At 46.1% G+C, this 19,763-nt stretch overlaps 1 protein-coding gene across 2 annotated transcripts in view; it reads left to right on the top strand.

Moving 5' to 3' along the window:
- The window catches only part of CD44 (CD44 molecule (IN blood group)), a 67,832-nt gene extending 55,127 nt beyond the window's left edge, over positions 1 to 12,705 (top strand). For both annotated transcript variants that reach the window (XM_088459035.1, XM_088459036.1), the window contains 3 exons: positions 4,380 to 4,469; positions 7,890 to 7,968; positions 10,350 to 12,705. In XM_088459035.1, coding sequence (XP_088315161.1) covers positions 4,380 to 4,469; positions 7,890 to 7,968; positions 10,350 to 10,557 — 377 coding nt within the window. In that variant the 3' untranslated portion in view covers positions 10,558 to 12,705. The remainder of the gene's footprint in view (positions 1 to 4,379; positions 4,470 to 7,889; positions 7,969 to 10,349) is intronic.
- Positions 12,706 to 19,763: the final 7,058 nt, after the last annotated feature.

The following is a 19,763-nucleotide window of genomic DNA, read 5'->3' on the forward strand; positions in this document are numbered from 1 at the left end:
GTATGAAAAGAGTTGGTTGTGACATAGGGGTCTATTTAATAAGCAGTGGTAGGAGACAGAGTGAAAAGTGATAAGGTACCAGCCAATCAGCTCCTAACTGTCATCTCACAGGCTGTGTTTGAAAAATGACAGTTGGGAGCTGATTGGCTGGCACCTTATCACTCTTCACTCTGTCTCCTAACACTGCTTAGTAACTAGACCCCTAGGTCCAAATTTATTCTTGTTATAACTTATTACTAATCTTAAATGGGGCTCCAACCAATCAGTGCCTGACTGTCATGTGTTTGAAAAATGACAGTTAGGAGCTGATTGGTTGGAGCACAATTTCAGAATAGTAAGAAGTGATAAGAAGAATATCACTCATTGATAAATCTGGGCATTAGTATCATTTGCAAAATGAAGTGAGTGCGGCATGTTGTTTGGTAACGCTGATTGCGCCATCACACTCCTGCCCAATCAGTGTTCATTAACTTCGGCTTGGCTCGATGGCGCAATTTGGGACATCAGAGCACATGCAGGCCCACTTTACAGGAGAATATCCGGTGCTGCCTAGAGTCCACCAGGTCTTTTCTTAATCCTGAAGTCGCCCAGACATTCCTGCCGATTAGGCAATGACGATAAGGTATAGAGAGACCCAGGTATTGGAGGAAGGATCGATAGAAAAGGCTCAATTACTACTGTTAACTTTACAGTATGTCATTTTCCACCCGACCAATCAGCAATCAGCTTCTATTTGTCTAGCGCATGTTGAAAGCAAGTGATTGGCTGTTATTAAGGGGAATTTTTTTTACCTCAGTGCAGTGATAGTAAATTAACTGTGTAGCCTCCTAATAACAGCATGATGCTTGTAAAATAGACAGGCGCAGTGTTACTTATTTATTCAGAGAGCACAAAAGTGAAAGCCGTCCCCCTGCCATAGTCCTATGCTGTAACCATAGTCCTCATGTGTGCCGGAAAGTCAGATTGCCACATGGCAACGATAAGGGGACATAGGTGCATTATAGGGGATGCTTCATGTCCCCTGAGGGTGTGCCTAATACTTCTGAAACTTTTAGCTATTCCTTATACCCCCCAACACCACCACCACATTCCCTCAGTTGCAGATGTACTTGACCCCCACTCAACACAACTCCCAATCGACAAAGTCCTGACTGTTGGGACTATGGGGCAGTCACTTAAAATCAAGAATAGCAACAATGACACTTGCAGGTAATATAAATAGAAAAATGCACTAAGGGGGAGATTTATCAAATTTTGGAGAGAGATAAAGGGGGAATCCAATTAGCCACGGCTAATTTACCCCGCAATAGATTCTGCATTTTAATGCATGGGGAAACGCATTGACTCCACATTTTACTTAGAATCAATTTTTAGCGCGCATGAACCCTGGAAAAGGCTAATTAACTGAATAGCTTTTCTTCATGCGACGTGATCAATTAGCTGCGTGGCATATCCCACAGCTTATTGAATTCCCCCCAAAGTACCAACCAATCAGTTCCTACCTGTCATTTTTCTAGGGCAGCCTGTAAAATGACAGTTAGAAGCTGATTGGTTGGTATACTAGTATAATAGTATTACTGCTCAGAAGCGTATTGATTTCTTGCGCGACCCATTTGCGTTCAGAGTTTACCGCTTCCTCCCCATTACCCTGCTATGGGGTGCGCAACTTATAAAACTGTGAAAAGCACTTTGAGAGAAAAACATAATTCCAACTCAGGATGGCGTTACGGTTTACTTACATGCACGCAGGCATCCGCGGTCATCAGAAGACGTACTGCGCATGTGCGACTTTCTTTCTGATGCAAGCACCGTACAATTTAGAGAGCTAACGTGTTTACGTGGCATGTGCGGCCGCTAGACTCTCCGCCAACGCGTGCGCATTGCAGGAACCCTTTCAGCAGAACATTACGCTACCGGCGAAAGGCTATTTACAAGACAGCAGCGGGTCTGAATTTAGCATTCCACATCGCAAGGTTAGTCTGCTTTAGTGCATTGCAGCGGTCACTACATTCAGTATCCCTGCGGTATGCTGCATGGTGTACCACAATGTGCTGCGTTAAGTGCGGAATGCTGAACCGTAGCCTGATATGTAAATCAAGAGACACATGATAAATTGACAACTAAATACTAAACAGTAGAAGCATCATAACAAACAGTATAATAAAATATGTGTAAATAATATATAATAAATATTTAATGATTATTCATTTTGCAGAAAGTTTGGGTATGGGATGCCGGCGCTCGGGATCTCAGCGATCAGAATCTCGGTGCCGACATCCCGACAGGGTTAGGATACCGACATCTGTCGATAAGTATCCTAACCCTGCCTCCCCTCACCCTAAACTTAGCCTCCCCCCACACAGCCTGAACCTAACCCTCCCCCATAGTGCCTAACCCTAAACCTAACCCTCCCCCTCAGTGTCGGACTGGGACAAGAAGGGCCTATCGGGTGAATGCAGTTCTAGGGGCCCATGCTTAAGGGGAGTGGTCTTTCAACAGTGGGGGTGTGGCCAGGCACCACAGATTAATAGCTCACAATTAGACAAATCTTGGTGTAGTTACTATTGAAGGGAACCAGGCCACCATGTTGATCAGTGGTCCTGCACCACCTCGTGACTGACCATCTGGTAGAGTAACAATCTATATTTTGAGGTCTGGAACCTGACACCTAGAGGAGGAGGGTGGGCCCACAGGCAGTGGGGCCCACCGGGGATTTACCCTGTACCCCTGTGGGCCAGTCCAACCCTGCTCGCCCTAACCCCACTACTTACCGTCAGGATTCCGGCATTCGGGATCCTGACTTGTGTTGGGATTACGGCACCAGCATTCTTAACGCCGGCATCCCATTGGTCTGGATTTAAACTACATCCCTAGCACAACCTACTGAAAATTGTACCAGGATAACAGGAGCAGAATGACATCTGCCATAATAGCAGCACTGAGGCTAGTGCCAGAGCCCGCCCATACATTAGGCTGCGTGTGTCAGTGGGGGTGAGAATGACAAGAACATCGGGGCACAGGGATTATGTGAGCACTGTGGCTACTATTGTGGACAGAGAGAGTGAATAGGGGCTGTGGTCCCTGACAGTACATGGAGCTCTATCAGACCACCCAATGCAAGCTCTGTCTGATGGAAACATTCGCTTTTAGTGGCGCGGTGGCTAATGAGTGCATCTACCAGGCTGGACCCAGGTTTGTGCACTAGCCGCCAGATCTAGGGCCCACTTTGTACACTAGCCTATGGATTCCTCCTTACCAGATATTGGTTCTGATCGGACTGTGCACAGTTTAGTACACTAACCGCTGGATTCTGGGTCTGCACTGTATAGTGGCCACCAGACCGAGCAGTGCTTTGTATACTAGCCGCAAGATTGGCCATAGCTTTGTGCAGTAACCACCAGCTTGGGCTTAGCTTTGTGCAGTAACCACCAGATTGGGCTTAGCTTTGAGTAACAGGTACCACATCATTTATATCCTAAACACCAGATTGGGATGAGCGTAGATTACTGGCCACATGTAAGTGCTCTGCGCTGTGTACTAGCCACCAGAACGGATGTAGTGCTGTGAGTGGGTTCCAGGCAAGTGCCCATGGAAGAGGAGGTGGTGGATCTCATGCCCTATACCCCCCTAGTCACCTCACTGATGAAGAGGACACCTGACGGATGATTCTGTCATTTATTAGCTTCCAATTTTTGTTTTACCCCCCCCAAAAAAACAACAACAAATAAACTCCCCACTGATGAGCTTCCTGGTGTTTGTGCTTTAAAACAAAAATGCCTGATTGCAGGTCAGAGCCCCCAACAGTCTTTGTAGACCCCCCACAATGTCCAGCAGAACACCGGCAAGTCCCCCTCCTATCACCGCGGCTCCACTCTTACATAGAAATCTGGATTTGCTTCCCACTTCACCATCAATGCCACCTACAGGGGTGTCATTAGGGCTGGTATTAGACTATTAGAGCATTCTATGGGAGGATCCTAGGGCAATCTCTATGGGCCTGTGCCAACCTAGTGACCACAGAGGCCGCAGAGCGGATCACGTCCCCGGATCAGCTACCCCTGCCACCTCAGTAGTTACTCCTTTACTAGGGATAATTACTCTGCACTCCGCCTAGCATGTAGCCTGTGCCATAAATTGTGAATTAAACCCTGAATCCAGCTGACATTACTGCTTCCTAGTGAATTGATAAATGACATTGTGAATGATGCCACTGGTTTCTAGAGAATGAAAAGGCTGCTACCAGTCTGGGGGCATTCCGGCTCTCACCGCACGGTGCCATATGCCACTTGTTGCTCAGCTAGTAAGAAATATCATATAATGAATCGTGTAACCGTACACCGGCTTCTCTTCTCATCACGCTCTGTGTGCTTATCCTACAGATAACACCGTAGATAACTCTGATGGGGATACTGTGAAGTTGACAGACGGCTCAGGTCAGACCAAAGAGCGGAGAAGGGCAGCGATTCCAGGTGAGACAATGGAAGGCGCCATGTACGAGACTGGCTCTATATGTACCACTTACCTCCCAACTGCCCGACCTAGGCAGGACAGTCCCACATTGGGGAATTATCCCAATTGGGCCAGAGGTTGGTTGGTGAATCCCATTTGAAAGGGTGCTACGTCCACCTGCCATAAGGGGAGATGTGTCTAGCCTGGGAGAGAGATAAGGTAGAGACGTTGCCCAAAGCAACTGATCAGCTTCTAAGTTTCATTTCATAGACTGTGCTAGATGAATGACAGAAGCTGGTTGGTTTCTTTAGGCAACTTTTTCACTTGGTTACTAAGGGTAACTTCTTCATTTTATCTCTCTCCAAGGATTGGTACATCTCCCCCATATACTAGACCGCATTCAAATAGTAATTTTAGGGGGTGAATATGACGGGAGCGGTCCGCATGTTAGAAGTGCTGTACACACCCCATGATTTGTTACCATGCCCCCATCTTGTGTGTGTGCAGAACTGCAAAGGCAGCACTTGTGCCAAGTCCTGTACCGCGAAAGTTGTGGGGTACGGTAAAGTAATCTGTTTCAGGTGACAAACCTTTTTTTTTTTTACGGTACACTGCAGAGAGTGGGAGGGAGCTGTATCAAACCTCTGAGAGAGATAAAATGGAGAAGTTACCCTTAGTAACCAAGTTTGGGGACCACCTTGAGTATGTTCAACAGACATTGAGAAAAAGCACTGCAAATTTGCGCTAAACCATATCAACCAATCAGCAATTTGCTTTAGTCTGTGTCGCGCGCGGGGCTGAAAGTTATAGCAAATGTCTGTTGGGTTGATACATTTTACTACAAATTTTAATATTAATAGCCCTTTCTTAAGGCGAGCTCAGGGAGGACAGAAACCTCCCGTGGAGCAGAAGGGCATTAGTGAGTTTAAATGTATTATTGAACATTACGGAACTTACATTTTGATCAAAATCTTAAAAAAGAGCTTCACTAAAAACAAAGGGTTCTATCTTCTTACAACAAAGGATTACTGAATAGTACATGACCTCCTAGACACGTTACAACAATGGATTACTGAATAGTACATGACCTCCTAGACACGTTACAACAATGGATTACTGAATAGTACATGACCTCCTACAAACATTACAACACTGGATTACCGAATAGTACATGACCTCCTAGAAACGTTACAACAATGGATTACCGAATAGTACATGACCTCCTAGAAACGTTACAACAATGGATTACCGAATAGTACATGACCTCCTAGTAACGTTACAACAATGGATTACCGAATAGTACATGACCTCCTAGTAACGTTACAACAATGGATTACCGAATAGTACATGACCTCCTAGAAACGTTACAACAATGGATTACCGAATAGTACATGACCTCCTAGAAACGTTACAACAATGGATTACCTCATAGTACCTGACCTCCTAGAAACGTCACAACAATGGATTACTGAATAGTACATGACCTCCTAGTAACGTTACAACAATGGATTACCGAATAGTACATGACCTTCTAGACACGTTACAACAATGGATTACCGAATAGTACATGACCTCCTAGAAACGTTACAACAGTGGATTACCTAATAGTACCTGACCTCCTAGAAACGTCACAACAATGGATTACCGAATAGTACATGATCTCCTAGAAATGTCACCGTTCTGCCTTCTGACATTGCCCAGACAAAATCAGGACACAGTAGACCCCACCCACAATCCATGCAAACCACCTCAACGTCACACAAGCCCCATCACCAGTTCTCCCAGACCAGTCACAGACAATATCTCGAGCAGATAGGCATTGGCCTAGTTCCACCAGCTGTGTGACATGTACTGTGTCCCATTGTTTCATCAAAATGTTGTAAATACAGACACGTAATAATATAATCCCTTCTCTTACAACTCTCTCCTCCACTAAAGGGCAGATATACATAGATAACATAAACTGCAGGGAATGAATGAATGATATATTGCACGCTTATGGAATTAAATGAAGATTAGAGACAATAAAACAAAAGTGACCTCAGTGACGCAGGATGGAATGCCGACTGCGATTACCAGTCACCGACCTCCATGTCAGCCCCAAATGCGCAGGATGGAATGCCGACTGTGATTATCAGTCACCGACCTCCATGTCAGCCCCAAATGCGCAGGATGGAATGCCGACTGCGATTATCAGTCACCGACCTCCATGTCAGCCCCAAATGCGCAGGATGGAATGCCGACAGTGATTATCAGTCACCGACCTCCATGTCAGCCCCAAATGCGCAGGATGGAATGCCGACTGCGATTATCAGTCACCGACCTCCATGTCAGCCCCAAATGCGCAGGATGGAATGCCGACTGCGATTATCAGTCACCGACCTCCATGTCAGCCCCAAATGCGCAGGATGGAATGCCGACTGTGATTATCAGTCACCGACCTCCATGTCAGGCCCAAATGCGCAGGATGGAATGCCGACTGTGATTATCAGTCACCGACCTCCATGTCAGCCCCAAATGCGCAGGATGGAATGCCGACAGTGATTATCAGTCACCGACCTCCATGTCAGCCCCAAATGCAAAATCATTTGCTGTAAATGACAGTTAGAAGCTGACTGGTTGCTATGGGCAACGTCTCCACTTTATCTCCCTCACAGGTGTGACATCTCCCCGATGGTGCGTGTGGGTATGAGGGCATCTGAAGGCTTTGCTAAAGTTATTAGATGGTGAAGTCAGGCAATTGTAGTCTCTCCCGGGTCATCTATTGTAATGAATATTTCACAGAGGTTTCTTTTTGAGGTGGGGGAGGGGAGGGGTATTTTAGTGTTCATTGCTGTTTAGATTTTATTTCACATATTTTAAGTGTTTACAGATATATAAATAACAGCTGCCAGCTACAGAGAACAGAAATGTGTACACAAAATTCATATTCATGACCGTGCAGCCAATCGCATCACTAGGAAACAATCCGCCATGAACATAGAACGTGCGTCAGTGATGTAAATGTGTCTGAGTGCATTTCATAGGCTGCATTCTCATGAATATTGATTCAGCCAATAAGAGCTCTCGGAATGTCCGGAAGACTCATCCCGATTTTCTTTCTTGAGAAGCGGGCGGGACCACGATGACGCAATTGGCTGCAAATGTCATCATCACAGCCCCTCCCCCCCCCAGCATGGTGACACCTCCCCACAGCCCCAGCCTCTGCAGTGTGACATCTTTGCGCAGTGGGTAACGGGATCATAATGACATGGGATGGCGTCATCATGCCCTCCGTGATCTTACGTCAGCCTTGCAAGCAATATGGCTGCTCCCATTAGTCATCATAATAATCACAAATATAGGGTACCGACTTCTGTAGCGCAACGTTCCGTTTACGGCTACAACTCTAGACTCTGGTTTTATTGTGCCGAATACTGAAAATGTTGTTCTCTTTACAGAGTGGCTAATTGTCTGCGTCTCCCTGGTGTGCCTGGGCCTCATCTTCTCCGTCTGCATCGCACTCAACGCCGGCAGATTGTAAGCCATACCGCCTAAATAAGTAAAAGGGAAGCGGGGAACGCCCACGGCCATTTTTATTGTTCTTCATTTGTGTAAAGCAGTACTACACATGGACAGCCGTAGGCAAGAGTGCGAAAAGACCGAGTGCCTTTCATCCAAAATAATTAGCTAAAAGTCCAACAACTGCAATTACCCCCCGACCGATGGCGGCTCCAGTGGTGGGTTTGCGTCGTGGTCCAAAATTCAAATATAGGGAGCCACACCAACTGCCAGTGATGTTTGGCAGCAGTTGGGGTGGCAGTTGGTGTAGCTCCCCTATTTGAATATTGGACCCCGCTGCAACCCCACTTCTGAAGCCGCCACTGCCCCCGACTGTTCAACAAAGAATTAAAAACAATGGAATACACCTTTGAGTTTATATTACTAGTATATATATAATAAATCACAGCAAGGTATGAGGTTTCTTTGGAAATATGCGATTCATCCAAATGACATGAGGAACATATTAAACCCCAGATCTGGACTGAATGAAGCGCGGATCATTTATTGCTGCTGTGGAGACAAGTAAAAACAGATATATACACTTCAGACATCAGGCCGGTCACCCTGGGACTGGAATGTGTACAATGCACACAGCCCTGATTGGAAACATTCCCCTCATGTAGAATTGCAGGAAGCTGAGGAGTCTGGGGGTGTCTGATGGAGTGAGTGGGCTTCCTCAGCAGCTGGAATCTGCCTCTGTAAAAGCTGCTGGTCCAACTCCCCAATTGCGCATTTGAGTTTTTGAGATGGTAAAACAACTGCGCTATAATAGCATTTTAGTGTTTTAGGGCAAAAAACAACCAGGGTTAGAGCGACTTTAAATTGGTTGGGGAGTGATGTCATTGTTATATTATTGGGGACTTCCTGCTATATATTATAAAGTACTACCATTATTTTTTAAAATGAGTTAAAACCAGCATAAAAAAAGAGTAACTCGGGCAAATGTCGCCTGTGCTGGAGGGAAGAGCGCGCCTTTTCCAGCACATCGCTATCTGCCATTTATCGGAAGCTAAGAGCCACAGTGTTCCCACAGAATAACAGCTGGGGAACGCCATTATGGAGCCTCGGTTTCATGACACATCCATAACTGCAGCAAGTTCCAAAGTAAAATAAACTTTTATTGGTCTTCATACATCAAAAGTATTAATTAGAAGTCACTATATGTATTTCAGGTGCCTGCAAACAGTTAATTACAGCCTAGGACAAGCTTCTTTGTACTGCGTCATGTCATCCCTTCCCAGTGATAATTAGCCCTTTCATGTGATAGTCTTACCTGTGGGAACATACAGGGGTCAATTATAAAATGTTACGTCAAGCCAATATTAAATTACCACATTATTAGGCAACATTAAGTAGGTGAAACGTCATTCTCCAGACATTAAACGCCCTGATCTTCAATGTGACACAATATATATGAAATACAGGTAACAAGAAAGAGTGGACGTTTGTTACTGTACGTTTGAAACCACAATCTTTGTATATACTGTAAGCTTGACATCATTTAAATACTCTGTGCTGCTGAAAGTAACATCCTTTCAAATCCATTTTTCACTTTCATATTGACCGTAACTGTAATATACTCTTAGAATCGTACTAAATTGAGACTCATTGCTAATTTTTGCAAAATACAAACCTGCACTCTAGAACAGAGCTGAAGTTGGACAATAAATCCCAGCATGCCTCCAGCTGACGGCACTTACTGGGCCTTATATAATGCTACAGCTGTGGACTCCTAAGGGTTTATTGTCCTGACTATAACAGTTGATAAACACAAAGACACCATAAAACATGCTTAAATAAAAAAAATTATAAATATGTATTTATTTACCATCTTGATGATCTCACTCCTAATATACAAAATTTCTTCATGGCTGTCCAAACCGGCATTTCAGAATAACTGCGGTCTCTAGTTAGTCAGGGGATTGCTGATTGTTTTATGTACATGACCAGAGTACTAGTCTCTAAGAAAATGGCGTCTGCACAGGATTGGTGTAGAAAAGTTTTTAAAATGATTGTCGACGTGCATTTAAAATTTTGAGAGGAATCTGTTAATTTGACAATGTCATCGGCCTAGACAGGACCATGTGGTATTATAATTATTATTATTTTTTTAAATGTACCTGTCACCTCCGCATTGAAGGCGGTCATTAGAAGACATGAGCCAAACTAGTATTATCACTAAGCCATGAGGTGTTTTGTGCCTCATGTCATGTATCGCTAGTTCTTAGTGCGTCGATGAGGTACACTCTCGTGAATATTGGTTTAGCCCACAAAATGGCCACCTCCACTGTCAGCAGGCATTACGGTGTACTGTATCCTTGTTATTCAACTATTGACTAATGCCATCTTCTCCTCAGATGCGGCCATAAGAGGAAACTGATCATAAACGGCAACAAAGGCTCCCCGGAAGATGGCGTCATCATGGAGCAGAATGGAGACACTGTGAAGTCTCAGGAGATGGTGCAGTTGGTATCTCAGGACCAGTCCAGCAACCAGGGAGGAGACGCCATGTCACACGAAGACATAAGGAACACACAGGGTGTGGACATGAAAATTGGAGTCTAGACTTGTATTCCCTCAGCTGTTGGGGGGGGAGGGGGGGGGGGGTGTTGGAAATTAAAAGGACTGGGACTGAACCTTTAAAGTATAATGAGCCACTGACAGGACCCTGTGTTGCTTTATTTTGCTACTTTGCAAATCAAGCCAAAAAACCACTTCCCGGTGTTGCTGGAAGGACAGACGCCTGTCACTGCTCATGTCTCTGGTGATAGGGGCAGAGGGCGGGCAAATGGCGGAAATCCAGAGGTGTGCAAACATCAAACGGAAAACATGAGACAGTGACTGAACACCGCCATGGCCCAAAGACAGTGGCCAGGGTGGTTTACAAGCCATAGGTATGATTTAGGGATTGGATCACAGCGATCATTTTATAGGCTCCTGAGAAGCATGAACACTCTAAAACAGTTTTAGGCCCAGGGGTGCATTGTAAGGATAGTGGTAACCCATATTTATGAAAGATACGCTTGTACATGCAGCAGAATTACCCCAAGCAAAGTGAATATATAAACGTGTGAGACCGGCAACTGAGGGTCGCTACGTTGATCTGTCCCACTTCACCTCCCACATTCCCCGCTTGGCCCTCGTAACCAGCGCTGTCACCGTACTACAGTATATATGTATACATACATCACATAGAAATAAATGTATCATCAAAGGGGGAAGATATATTTTCAGGGAGTTTGCACCAATCAGGGTCCCAAAGAACTGGGACAGTAATATAAGGTTTACAGAGAAAGGAGCTTTAAGTTTAATTGCTAAGTCTCCTCCCCCTTTAGCATATAATATATATATATATAAGCCTCCTTCGATACTTCCTGTAGTAATTAGGTGGGGGTGCCGGTAGTGGAGCCTGGATCCCAGGTTGGCAGGAAACTATTGGTGCAGATTGGCAAAGTTGAGTTCTACTGAGCTGGAAGCTGTTGCAGTTGCTTTCTCATAAGTTGGGTCATCCGTCTCCTGGCATCAGATGGGTGCCAAGATAGTAACCCCCACCTGATTGCTACAGAAGGGGTACCAGGCATAAGGGCAAAGGTTGCCCAGAAGTGACCCCCCCCCCTGTTTTAAAGCTCGTTAATTACCCTGATGTACATACTACAACAGAGCAAATGACATATTATATTTAACATACTTGCCAACATTAAACTTATTTCCTGCGACATTTTGCTGCAGAGCCTCTGAATCTAACCACGTCACTCTGTCTCAATGCACATAGGAGAACTACAATTCCCATCATGTCCTGTTTGCTGAATTTTATTCTGATGTATATTTTTCTATATACTCCACGACTCTAATATCCACTTTTAAACCCCCCCGAATTAGAATTGATGGTAAGAAATATATTAAGCTTGTTGGAAAAAGAAGATGGTTCATTGCGAAGTTGTACCGAAAAATAGGAACAGATCTTTGAAACCTGGGACTGTCCCTGGATATTGGGGACAGCGGGCAGCTGTGCTTTTATAAGACGTGCTGCAAGTCAGACTAACGGAAGTCAGCGCCTGCCTGAATGTGTACGGGTTGCAGCATAATTTTTCCGTTTGCAGATGTTATCATCCCTTTCCTGTTCCGTCAGTCAGTGTAAAGCTGCAAAGTATTACAGAGAAACAAAACTGCTAAATTCCCCCGGTTTGCACATCTCTGCAGGGGAGGGAGACGATGGGTTAATGCTCGGGTGAGAACCGGTCACTGCTGCTTTTCTGTCCTATCACTGGGTAGCTTAGTTTCTGCAATTTCAGGTGAGGGCATTGAGACTAAAAGAGAACGTTACATGTCACTGAGGTGCCAATATCGAATGCCCACATCTGCTGGCGCATCTCCGCTCAGTGTCTGAGAAGCGGCGCTGGATTAAAACCATATGACCATTCGCGGAATTCCTTACAGTTGCTCGCCCAGCCGTAACGCTTAGGGATTATAGACATGGAAAGCACTAGATACGTGATTTAGAGCCGAAGAATATTTCATGGATGGACATTTTATGCCACTGTTTAAGCAAGCAGAATGTAGTTAACCACTTTGCTGCTGAATGGAACCTACATTCACGGTTTAAAGGTTCTCCTGGCAGCGAATGGGTTAAATAGTGAAGCTTGGTGCCTGGCAGATATGTGTTTTGTACATATAGTTCACCTGCGTACTGTATATAAAAACTTTGAAACTGTTGGGCTCTTGTGTTTCTGTGGAGGAAATGTGTTTATTGCTGGGAGGAAGCTGGGGGGAGGGAGAGTGTTAGCTTCTACCCTAGGCCGCAATGCACCCGTTCCAGCTCCAGCCCTCTGTGTTTACGTCTGACCCACGTCATGGCTGACATGCCCACTTTTGAACTTCCCTTTCAGGTTGATTGGCTGTGTCCAATGCAGCGATTTGCATAATTGCGCAGGGGGCGGATCCATGATAGCGTGATTACAAGAGAGTGGCCTACTGCAGTGGTTCCCAAACTGTGCGCCGTGGCACCCTGGGGTGCCTTGGGACACTTGCAGGGGTGCCTCAGGTTGGTGTTCCAGCACCAAATCAAATGGTATATGGTCAATAGAATGTAAAAATGTGAAGAGACATAAATGTAAACCTGTCCACCGCCACATAACTGAGCCTAAGGATGACATATAAGTACAATTTACTTCACTTTACTATTCTACTAGATTTGTTTCTCAATTTCTCAATCACAAACTTATACTTAGGGGTGCCACGAAAACAATGCTGATACTCTAGGGTGCGGTGAGTCAAAACAGTTTGGGAACCACTGGCCTTCTGTGTAGACTCCCAGACATTCCGGGAGGGAGGGCATGTGTGCTTCATGGGGCCGCATTCTCATGAATATCAGTTCAGGCTACATATGTAATATATGTGCCTGGGTTACACAAGGAGAGAACAGTAGTATATGTGCCTGGGTTACACCAGGAGAGAACAGTAGTGTATGTGCCTGGGTTACACCAGGAGAGAACAGTAGTGTATGTGCCTGGGTTACACCAGGAGAGAACAGTAGTGTATGTGCCTGGGTTACACAAGGAGAGAACAGTAGTATATGTGCCTGGGTTACACCAGGAGAGAACAGTAGTATATGTGCCTGGGTTACACCAGGAGAGAACAGTAGTATATGTACCTGGGTTACACCAGGAGAGAACAGTAGTGTATGTGCCTGGGTTACACCAGGAGAGAACAGTAGTGTATGTGCCTGGGTTACACCAGGAGAGAACAGTAGTGTATGTGCCTGGGTTACACCAGGAGAGAACAGTAGTATATGCGCCTGGGTTACACCAGGAGAGAACAGTAGTGTATGTGCCTGGGTTACACCAGGAGAGAACAGCAGTATATGTGCCTGGGTTACACCAGGAGAGAACAGTAGTATATGTGCCTGGGTTACACCAGGAGAGAACAGTAGTGTATGTACCTGGGTTACACCAGGAGAGAACAGTAGTGTATGTGCCTGGGTTACACCAGGAGAGAACAGTAGTGTATGTGCCTGGGTTACACCAGGAGAGAACAGCAGTGTATGTGCCTGGGTTACACCAGGAGAGAACAGTAGTATATGCGCCTGGGTTACACCAGGAGAGAACAGTAGTGTATGTGCCTGGGTTACACCAGGAGAGAACAGCAGTATATGTGCCTGGGTTACACCAGGAGAGAACAGTAGTATATGTGCCTGGGTTACACCAGGAGAGAACAGTAGTGTAAGTACCTGGGTTACACCAGGAGAGAACAGTAGTGTATGCGCCTGGGTTACACAAGGAGAGAACAGTAGTATATGCGCCTGGGTTACACCAGGAGAGAACAGTAGTGTATGTGGCTAGGTTACACCAGGAGAGAACAGTAGTGTATGTGCCTGGGTTATACCAGGAGAGAACATGTAGTATATGTGCCTGGGTTACACCAGGAGAGAACATGTAGTATATGTGCCTGGGGTACACCAGGAGAGAACAGTAGAATATGCGCCTGGGTTACACCAGGAGAGAACAGTAGTATATGTGCCTGGGTTACACCAGGAGAGAACAGTAGTATATGTGCCTGGGTTACACCAGGAGAGAACAGTAATGTATGTGCCTGGGTTACACAAGGAGAGAACAGTAGTATATGTGCCTGGGTTACACCGGGAGAGAACAGTAATGTATGTGCCTGGGTTACACAAGGAGAGAACAGTAGTATATGTGCCTGGGTTACACAAGGAGAGAACAGTAGTATATGTGCCTGGGTTACACCAGGAGAGAGCAGTAGAGTATGCGCCTGGGTTACACAAGGAGAGAACAGTAGTGTATGTGCCTGGGTTATACCAGGAGAGAACATGTAGTATATGTGCCTGGGTTACACCAGGAGAGAACATGTAGTATATGTGCCTGGGTTACACCAGGAGAGAACAGTAGTGTATGTGCCTGGGTTACACAAGGAGAGAACAGTAGAATATGCGCCTGGGTTACACCAGGAGAGAACAGTAGTATATGTGCCTGGGTTACACCAGGAGAGAACAGTAGTATATGTGCCTGGGTTACACCAGGAGAGAACAGTAATGTATGTGCCTGGGTTACACAAGGAGAGAACAGTAGTATATGTGCCTGGGTTACACCGGGAGAGAACAGTAATGTATGTGCCTGGGTTACACAAGGAGAGAACAGTAGTATATGTGCCTGGGTTACACCAGGAGAGAGCAGTAGTGTATGCGCCTGGGTTACACAAGGAGAGAACAGTAGTATATGTGCCTGGGTTACACCAGGAGAGAACAGTAGTATATGTGCCTGGGTTACACCAGGAGAGAACAGTAGTGTATGTGCCTGGGTTACACAAGGAGAGAACAGTAGTATATGTGCCTGGGTTACACCAGGAGAGAACAGTAGTATATGTGCCTGGGTTACACCAGGAGAGAACAGTAGTATATGTGCCTGGGTTACACCAGGAGAGAACAGTAATGTATGTGCCTGGGTTACACAAGGAGAGAACAGTAGTATATGTGCCTGGGTTACACCGGGAGAGAACAGTAATGTATGTGCCTGGGTTACACAAGGAGAGAACAGTAGTATATGTGCCTGGGTTACACAAGGAGAGAACAGTAATGTATGTGCCTGGGTTACACCGGGAGAGAACAGTAATGTATGTGCCTGGGTTACACAAGGAGAGAACAGTAGTGTATGTGCCTGGGTTACACCAGGAGAGAACAGTAGTGTATGTGCCTGGGTTACACCAGGAGAGAGCAGTAGTGTATGCGCCTGGGTTACACAAGGAGAGAACAGTAGTATATGTGGCTGGGTTACACCAGGAGAGAACAGTAGTGTATGTGCCTGGGTTACACCAGGAGAGAACAGTAGTGTATGTGCCTGGGTTACACCAGGAGAGAACAGTAGTGTATGTGCCTGGGTTACACCAGGAGAGAACAGTAGTATATGCGCCTGGGTTACACCAGGAGAGAACAGTAGTGTATGTGCCTGGGTTACACCAGGAGAGAACAGCAGTATATGTGCCTGGGTTACACCAGGAGAGAACAGTAGTATATGTGCCTGGGTTACACCAGGAGAGAACAGTAGTGTATGTACCTGGGTTACACCAGGAGAGAACAGTAGTGTATGTGCCTGGGTTACACCAGGAGAGAACAGTAGTATATGCGCCTGGGTTACACCAGGAGAGAACAGTAGTGTATGTGCCTGGGTTACACCAGGAGAGAACAGCAGTATATGTGCCTGGGTTACACCAGGAGAGAACAGTAGTATATGTGCCTGGGTTACACCAGGAGAGAACAGTAGTGTATGTACCTGGGTTACACCAGGAGAGAACAGTAGTGTATGTGCCTGGGTTACACCAGGAGAGAACAGTAGTGTATGTGCCTGTGTTACACCAGGAGAGAACAGTAGTGTATGTGCCTGGGTTACACCAGGAGAGAACAGTAGTATATGCGCCTGGGTTACACCAGGAGAGAACAGTAGTGTATGTGCCTGGGTTACACCAGGAGAGAACAGCAGTATATGTGCCTGGGTTACACCAGGAGAGAACAGTAGTATATGTGCCTGGGTTACACCAGGAGAGAACAGTAGTGTATGTACCTGGGTTACACCAGGAGAGAACAGTAGTGTATGCGCCTGGGTTACACAAGGAGAGAACAGTAGTATATGCGCCTGGGTTACACCAGGAGAGAACAGTAGTGTATGTGGCTGGGTTACACCAGGAGAGAACAGTAGTGTATGTGCCTGGGTTATACCAGGAGAGAACATGTAGTATATGTGCCTGGGTTACACCAGGAGAGAACATGTAGTATATGTGCCTGGGGTACACCAGGAGAGAACAGTAGAATATGCGCCTGGGTTACACCAGGAGAGAACAGTAGTATATGTGCCTGGGTTACACCAGGAGAGAACAGTAGTATATGTGCCTGGGTTACACCAGGAGAGAACAGTAATGTATGTGCCTGGGTTACACAAGGAGAGAACAGTAGTATATGTGCCTGGGTTACACCGGGAGAGAACAGTAATGTATGTGCCTGGGTTACACAAGGAGAGAACAGTAGTATATGTGCCTGGGTTACACAAGGAGAGAACAGTAGTATATGTGCCTGGGTTACACCAGGAGAGAGCAGTAGAGTATGCGCCTGGGTTACACAAGGAGAGAACAGTAGTGTATGTGCCTGGGTTATACCAGGAGAGAACATGTAGTATATGTGCCTGGGTTACACCAGGAGAGAACATGTAGTATATGTGCCTGGGTTACACCAGGAGAGAACAGTAGTGTATGTGCCTGGGTTACACAAGGAGAGAACAGTAGAATATGCGCCTGGGTTACTCCAGGAGAGAACAGTAGTATATGTGCCTGGGTTACACCAGGAGAGAACAGTAGTATATGTGCCTGGGTTACACCAGGAGAGAACAGTAATGTATGTGCCTGGGTTACACAAGGAGAGAACAGTAGTATATGTGCCTGGGTTACACCGGGAGAGAACAGTAATGTATGTGCCTGGGTTACACAAGGAGAGAACAGTAGTATATGTGCCTGGGTTACACAAGGAGAGAACAGTAGTATATGTGCCTGGGTTACACCAGGAGAGAGCAGTAGTGTATGCGCCTGGGTTACACAAGGAGAGAACAGCAGTATATGTGCCTGGGTTACACCAGGAGAGAACAGTAGTATATGTGCCTGGGTTACACCAGGAGAGAGCAGTAGTGTATGTACCTGGGTTACACCAGGAGAGAACAGTAGTGTATGCGCCTGGGTTACACAAGGAGAGAACAGTAGTATATGCGCCTGGGTTACACCAGGAGAGAACAGTAGTGTATGTGGCTGGGTTACACCAGGAGAGAACAGTAGTGTATGTGCCTGGGTTATACCAGGAGAGAACATGTAGTATATGTGCCTGGGTTACACCAGGAGAGAACATGTAGTATATGTGCCTGGGGTACACCAGGAGAGAACAGTAGAATATGCGCCTGGGTTACACCAGGAGAGAACAGTAGTATATGTGCCTGGGTTACACCAGGAGAGAACAGTAGTATATGTGCCTGGGTTACACCAGGAGAGAACAGTAATGTATGTGCCTGGGTTACACAAGGAGAGAACAGTAGTATATGTGCCTGGGTTACACCGGGAGAGAACAGTAATGTATGTGCCTGGGTTACACAAGGAGAGAACAGTAGTATATGTGCCTGGGTTACACAAGGAGAGAACAGTAGTATATGTGCCTGGGTTACACCAGGAGAGAGCAGTAGAGTATGCGCCTGGGTTACACAAGGAGAGAACAGTAGTGTATGTGCCTGGGTTATACCAGGAGAGAACATGTAGTATATGTGCCTGGGTTACACCAGGAGAGAACATGTAGTATATGTGCCTGGGTTACACCAGGAGAGAACAGTAGTGTATGTGCCTGGGTTACACAAGGAGAGAACAGTAGAATATGCGCCTGGGTTACACCAGGAGAGAACAGTAGTATATGTGCCTGGGTTACACCAGGAGAGAACAGTAGTATATGTGCCTGGGTTACACCAGGAGAGAACAGTAATGTATGTGCCTGGGTTACACAAGGAGAGAACAGTAGTATATGTGCCTGGGTTACACCGGGAGAGAACAGTAATGTATGTGCCTGGGTTACACAAGGAGAGAACAGTAGTATATGTGCCTGGGTTACACAGAGAGAGAACAGTAGTATATGTGCCTGGGTTACACCAGGAGAGAGCAGTAGTGTATGCGCCTGGGTTACACAAGGAGAGAACAGTAGTATATGTGCCTGGGTTACACCAGGAGAGAACAGTAGTATATGTGCCTGGGTTACACCAGGAGAGAACAGTAGTGTATGTGCCTGGGTTACACAAGGAGAGAACAGTAGTATATGTGCCTGGGTTACACCAGGAGAGAACAGTAGTATATGTGCCTGGGTTACACCAGGAGAGAACAGTAGTATATGTGCCTGGGTTACACCAGGAGAGAACAGTAATGTATGTGCCTGGGTTACACAAGGAGAGAACAGTAGTATATGTGCCTGGGTTACACCGGGAGAGAACAGTAATGTATGTGCCTGGGTTACACAAGGAGAGAACAGTAGTATATGTGCCTGGGTTACACAAGGAGAGAACAGTAGTATATGTGCCTGGGTTACACCAGGAGAGAGCAGTAGAGTATGCGCCTGGGTTACACAAGGAGAGAACAGTAGTGTATGTGCCTGGGTTATACCAGGAGAGAACATGTAGTATATGTGCCTGGGTTACACCAGGAGAGAACATGTAGTATATGTGCCTGGGTTACACCAGGAGAGAACAGTAGTGTATGTGCCTGGGTTACACAAGGAGAGAACAGTAGAATATGCGCCTGGGTTACACCAGGAGAGAACAGTAGTATATGTGCCTGGGTTACACCAGGAGAGAACAGTAGTATATGTGCCTGGGTTACACCGGGAGAGAACAGTAATGTATGTGCCTGGGTTACACAAGGAGAGAACAGTAGTATATGTGCCTGGGTTACACAAGGAGAGAACAGTAGTATATGTGCCTGGGTTACACCAGGAGAGAGCAGTAGTGTATGCGCCTGGGTTACACAAGGAGAGAACAGTAGTATATGTGCCTGGGTTACACCAGGAGAGAACAGTAGTATATGTGCCTGGGTTACACCAGGAGAGAACAGTAGTATATGCGCCTGGGTTACACAAGGAGAGAACAGTAGTATATGTGCCTGGGTTACACCAGGAGAGAACAGTAGTATATGTGCCTGGGTTACACCAGGAGAGAACAGTAGTGTATGTGCCTGGGTTACACAAGGAGAGAACA

The sequence above is a fragment of the Taudactylus pleione genome, unplaced genomic scaffold (genome assembly GCF_031769625.1).
Source record: "Taudactylus pleione unplaced genomic scaffold, aTauple2 ptg000887l, whole genome shotgun sequence".
Lineage (NCBI taxonomy): Eukaryota > Metazoa > Chordata > Amphibia > Anura > Myobatrachidae > Taudactylus > Taudactylus pleione.